The following is a 5,805-nucleotide window of genomic DNA, read 5'->3' on the forward strand; positions in this document are numbered from 1 at the left end:
GGGGAGACTGTGAAGGTGTGATTATTCCATTTCACAGAGGAGGAGATGGAGACTCCTAGACAGACTCAGCTAATTTCCAACATCACATCTCTAGGACGTCCCACCAAAGTCGGGACTCAAGTCTCCTGGTTTGACCTGGTCTAGCATTCTTTCCTCAAGACCAAATCCTGGGAGCAGCAGCTCATGGGAGAAGGTAATGGCCCAGCCTGAGATAATGGAGTGGGTTTGGGCTTCCTGAGGACCACCTTTCAGATGGATTCAGCAATCTGGAAATGCAGCCTCTCCCTCTGGGCCAAAGGTCTTCAGTGTCCCTGCCTTAAGGCTGCCTTACAGTCTGCAGAAGGAGCCCTGGCTGAGAGCAGAGACTGGCTTTGTCTTTCTTGGCATGCCCAGCACTTAGCATACTGACGCATAGTAGGGGTTTCATAAATACTTTAATTTGATTTGAGAGTCAAGAGGCCAGGATTCCAGCCCCAGCTCTGCCGCCAATGAGCTGTGGGACCTTATACCAATTCCTTTTCCTCTATCAGCCTCAGTTTCTTCATCTTCGAAATAGCCAGGGGCAGGGGTTGCAGACTGGGCGATCTTTATCAGCCTTCCCAGCTTAGATATTCTGGGCTCTGGGTTCTAAAGACTCTTCCAGTTCTGATATTCTAAGGTCTCTCCCAGCTCTGACATTCTGTGTTCTATGTACTAAGGTCCCTGTGTTCTAGCTTCGATGTTCTTTGTTCTAAAATCCAGGGTCCCACCCTCCCAGCTGGGTTCTAAGGTCTCTCCCAGCTCTGACACTCTATGGATATTTTATGCTAAGATCTGTACTTTCCGCTCCTCATTCTATGTCCCAAGTCCCTCCCATCTCTTACAGCCTCTATTTTATGTCATAAGATTCCTTCCATTTCTAATCAAATATTCTGCTTTCTTCTAGCTCTGACACTCTAGACACCTTCTAGCTTGAACTTTCCATATTCTAAGGTCTCTCCCAACCATGACATTCTGTGTTTTCACCACAGTCTGAGTAGTCTCTTAGCTCAGCCATTCTATACTCTAGCGTCCCTTTCAGCTCCGACATTCTGTGGTTTTATTTGTTTTTTTAGTTTAATATTTTATTTTTTCCAATTACAGCTAAAAACAATTTTAACATTCTTTTTTTTCAAATTTCGAGTTCCACATTGTCTCCCTCCGTCCTCTCCCCACCTCCCACTCCCGTTGAGAAGGCACCTGTGTTGACATTCTGAGGTCCCTCTTACGTCTTTCCCTTCATTTTGATACAGCATTCGGTCCAACCAGAACGAGGCCAGCAAAGGCACGCCATGCCAAGTGTCCCTGTGGCCGCCTGAACAAAGGTGCTCTCCAGTCATCTCTAAAGTGTTACATTATGTAGGACTTTTTTCCATGGGAAAGAGAAGCTTGGTGACAAGCAGAATATTTACACTTTTCACTGAAGACTCGAGTAAATATTGTGGTCAAACCCCTCCCCCCGCCCCATCTCCCAAGGGGAAGGTCAAGGTGCTGCCCATAGAATATAAGAGCGAACCCTTTCCGGATCATGTTGATGGTGCCTCCACCACCTTTCCAGACACAGACTGACCAACTGGCCTCTGCCATGAAGCTGACCGTTGTTTGCAGTCTGGTTGCCCTGGCCCTCTGCTGCAGCTGGGGTGAGTATGTACAGGTTTCTGGCAAGAGAAGATGTAGATGGGCAGCTCTCCAGGTAAGGTGTAGAGACCCCTAGGACCCCCCAAGACTTTCAGGGGGTTGGAGAGGTAAAAACTATTTTCATAATAATTATAAAATGTTCTGAATTCTAATACAGTAAATTTTTGTGATTAATAAACATTTATTAAGTGTCTACAATGTGCCAGGCACTGTGCTCAGCACTGGGGATACAAGAAGAAGCCAAAGACAGTTCTTGCCCACAATAAGTTCCAACTCCAAGAAGGGAAACAACAAACCAATACATACAAAGAAGCTCCATACAGAATATAGGAAATAATTAACCAAGGGAAGGCACTAAAATTAAGAGGAGTTAGGGAAGGGTTCTTCTAGAAGATGGAATTTTAGGTAAGTCTTTTTTTCCTTATGATAATCTTTACTAACATTGGGGAGAAAAACAGTCTTCTGACTGAACACCCCTCTCCAGGACCCCTCCTGGCAAGGCCAGGGCCCGCTTTCCAAGGCTGGACATAAAAACTAAAACTCCTAACCCTTGCCTGGCTCCTCTTCCTCTTGCAACAACAAGGTATGTAATTCCTCCAGCCTCTGCTGCAGCAAAGGTCCGAGGTCAAGGGTAGGGGCTCGGCCTGGGGCAGGGCGCACTGCCCTGGAAGGTCTTCGATGCCCAGGGAGGCCGCAATCTCGGAATTCCAGCGCTCTTCGAAGCTTCCGGGAACTTGTGAAGACCAGGGTTCCATTCCTCTCTTGTGGCTCTTCAAAGATAGTCTCAAAGGACCGTTAGGCTGCAGGGGACCGATAATTCTTGTTGGTGTAAATTTCCTCAGGGCTGAACTCCTTCTTATTCAACCTGACTGGCCGAGGCAGCCCCGTTGGAGTGAGGTTGGGCTGAGTCCTGGATGGTGTCCTGTGGATCGGAAAGCAGGAGACCTTTCCCACAGCCTTGGTCTCAGAGACTAATACAGTAAATATTGATAGACAACCCACCCAAAAGCTCTCTGGGGGAGTCCTGAATAATTCTGAAGAGTATAAAAGGAGACCAAAAACTGCTCAAGCAGACCGTGTCTTCCTTTCACTCCACAATGAGGTGGCAAATGTAAAGATTAGCACCCCAACATTGCGGATGAAGAAACTGAGGCACAGAATGATAAAACAACACGGCCTCGACTTGATTTCAAGCCTTGCCACTTAGCACAGGCAGACGATCATTTCATTTACGTGGGCCTCTTTCTCCTCATCTGTACAATGCGGGGCCTGAACTCAACGACCTTGAAGGTTCTTTACACCTTTCAATCTGACTTGCCCAAGGTCTGGTAGCCAGGAAGTGTCAGAGTTGAGACTTGAACCCAGGTCCATCAAGGATTTGTGACTTCCTCAGCGTCCACTAACACAGACCACAGTTAATTTGGTAGACGAGTCCTACAGGTTCAGAGAAGTCAAGCTACTAGTAAGTGTAAGAGACAGGATTCAAACCCAAGCCTTCCCATTCTAGGTGCAGAACTCTGATAGACCATGGTTAGTTAGAATCAGAAGGGTCAGACAGGGTTCTCCATTCATTATCATAGGAAGACTGAGGAGAGTTGGGATTTGTATAGCATGTTCCATGAATTATCTCACTAGATCCCCCAACAACTAGACGAAGTAAATGCTGTTATCAGGCCCATTTTAAACAGGAAGAACGTGAAGCTCAGACAGGCTTGGAGACTTGCCCAAGGTCACAAAGCTGGTAAGTGTCTGGCACAGAGTTGGAACCTAGGGCTTTCTGCACACTCTACCCAGAGGCAGCTTATCCAGATGTTCCAGCGATTGATTCCCAGCTGGTTTCACAAAGCCACAGGCAGAACTTACTTCACTTGGGGGAGCCTGGAGAAAAGGCCCCAGAGGAGAAAGGTGCCCTCTGCGATGCACCCTATGAGCACCGGCCCAGGTACCTCCAAAACTATCTGAATGACAGCTTGCCCTGAATCTGTAGGCTACAAAGAGTCTGACTTTGGTGGCCTCTCTCCGAGAAGGAACTGTAGGCGCTGGCGACCTTTCTGGGACTCCGTGGCCACCAAGGTGGTAGAAGAAGCTAGGATTCTGACATTTATTGATATATACCCATGTGGGTATGTACACATAGAGGTTTATAGGCTATTATATATACACACATAAATACACATTCATATATATTCATATATAAATATATTTATGGATATATAGATACCTATGTATGCACAAATATCTACATACATGCTATGCCTATATAAATGTTTATCTATATTATGTATAAGTGTATTTAGTGATATATACACATATATTATAATTTTATGTGTGTATATGCCATACATGCTACTATATATAAATATACATACATACATAAATATATGTATGCGTATATGTTATATATAAATATATGACTTATTGATTTATGTGTGTATATATATATATGTGTGTATAAAGCATTCTGCGATACTTGAAGACTGGGGGCTACTTGGTTTTTGTCTTTGCATGCCCAGCCTCTACTATAGTGCCTGGTACCCAGTAGGTACTTAATAGGATGAAGGAATAACCATTTCTCCAGGCCCTCTTATGTGCTTGGTACTACGCTAAGCACTTTACAAACATTATCTCATCTGATCCTCCTGTGAGGCAGGTTCTGGTATTACTTCCATTTCACAATCAAGGAAACTAAGGCAAACAGAGGTTAAGTGACTTGCCCAGGTTCACAGCTTGTATCAAAAGCTGGATTTGAACTCGGGTCTTTCTGACTCCAGACTCAGTGTTCTAGCTGTCTCCGTTAGCATCAATAAATAGTATTAGCAAATGCTTATTGATTGATTGCGCTGTCATTGTTATCAATATCATGATCAGCATCATTATCATACAAACCTGAATCAGCGAGTCCGTGAAGTCCAAACGCCGATCTGAAGGCAATCCATAGGGTGTCACAATGGCTAGAGGACATAGTGAGTGGGGAAAAAACAAAAAAAGCACCAACTTTGTCATCTTGGCTCAGATGCCTCTCTGACAATGATTATTGGAGTGCCCTTAGTCGAACCACTTCCTCTGCCTGGGTCTCATAGGAAAGGGCTGGCCTGACTGACCTCTTGAGTTCTTCAAGGCTCTAACTCCTAGGATCATCGCTGTCCCTCTTGGAATGGGGTGGGGGGGGGCAGCTGTGCTTGGAAAACTGCCTCAATAAACCCAGCCCCCGCCCCCTTTGTCTCCACTCCAGCCTCTGCCAAAATCTGCCCTACTTTCCCAGAAGTGGCAGACATCCTCTTCAAGGGCACCCCCCAGGAGTATCTCGAAGCCATTCGGTGCTTCCAACCTGATGAGGCCATGGAAGCAGCTGGGAAGCTACTGAAGGCAAAGGTGGACACCCTCTCCGACACGACCAAAATGGACATCGGGAGGCTGATGGTAAAGATCGGCCTTTGGGTTCTTTTATGGACTCTTTCCATGGTGTCTCAACTGGCTGGAGCTTGATTTCCCCACCTGCTGGGCTGCCGCACCATCCTTTGGCCGAACTGTCATAATGGTATAACACTGGGGGGGGGGGGGTGGCGCGGAGAAAAGCCCCCGGAGGAGAAAGGCGCCCTCTCCAATGCGCCCTGTGAGCACCAGCCCAGGTACCTCCAAAACTTAAAAAAATAGGAAACGTCGCCACGGTAGCTTCTTGGTCAATTTCCCTGACATGAGAGTGATGATATAAGATGCTCGCCAGCCAAAAGCCCCTTGTCTCATGCGCTCTGTTTTGTATTTTTTCAGGTAAAAATATTGACCTGAAACTAATACCTGTCAAGCCCACTTATTTCATTTCCCAGACATCACCAAATGCCGAATCGCTGAATGCCAGCTCCTGGTGGTTTTGTGCCCAGGACTCTCCCCAGCCCAGTTCTCTGTCCTTGTCCCCAAAGTAAACTGAAAGCATTTGAGTCCTTGTGTCCTGCCCTTTTTTGTCTATCCACATCCACACAGGGGAAAAAAAAGAGGGGGGATCTGGGAATAGTATAAATTGGTGGATAAGAGCTTTTGGAATCCCAGGTGGTCCAGTGAGGGCTGGGGAGGGAGCCTGAGTGCCTTGCAGCTGTCTCGGGGTGGAGGGTCTCAGATGTAGGGGGGGAGGCAAGAGCTCGGGGCACCACTGTC

General features: G+C 46.6%; 1 protein-coding gene across 2 annotated transcripts; it reads left to right on the forward strand.

Moving 5' to 3' along the window:
- Positions 1-1,271: 1,271 nt before the first annotated feature.
- Positions 1,272-5,591, forward strand: LOC118853843 (uteroglobin-like). Of its 2 annotated transcripts, XM_036764071.1 has the most exons (3): positions 1,281-1,658; positions 4,889-5,076; positions 5,425-5,591. In XM_036764071.1, the coding sequence occupies exons 1-3, from the start codon at positions 1,547-1,549 to the stop codon at positions 5,440-5,442; spliced, it is 318 nt and encodes a 105-aa protein (XP_036619966.1). In that variant the 5' UTR covers positions 1,281-1,546; the 3' UTR covers positions 5,443-5,591. The 2 variants fall into 2 exon arrangements, with proteins under 2 accessions (XP_036619965.1, XP_036619966.1); XM_036764070.1 differs by having other exon boundaries at positions 1,272-1,658; positions 4,889-5,591.
- Positions 5,592-5,805: the final 214 nt, after the last annotated feature.

The sequence above is a fragment of the Trichosurus vulpecula genome, chromosome 6 (genome assembly GCF_011100635.1).
Source record: "Trichosurus vulpecula isolate mTriVul1 chromosome 6, mTriVul1.pri, whole genome shotgun sequence".
Lineage (NCBI taxonomy): Eukaryota > Metazoa > Chordata > Mammalia > Diprotodontia > Phalangeridae > Trichosurus > Trichosurus vulpecula.

Coding starts and splice junctions, on each gene's coding strand:
- LOC118853843 (XM_036764070.1), top strand. CDS start 1,547: ATGTTGATGGTGCCTCCACCACCTTTCCAGACACAGACTGACCAACTG. Junction 1,659..4,888: donor GGCCCTCTGCTGCAGCTGGG/GTGAGTATGTAC, acceptor TCTCCACTCCAG/CCTCTGCCAAAATCTGCCCT.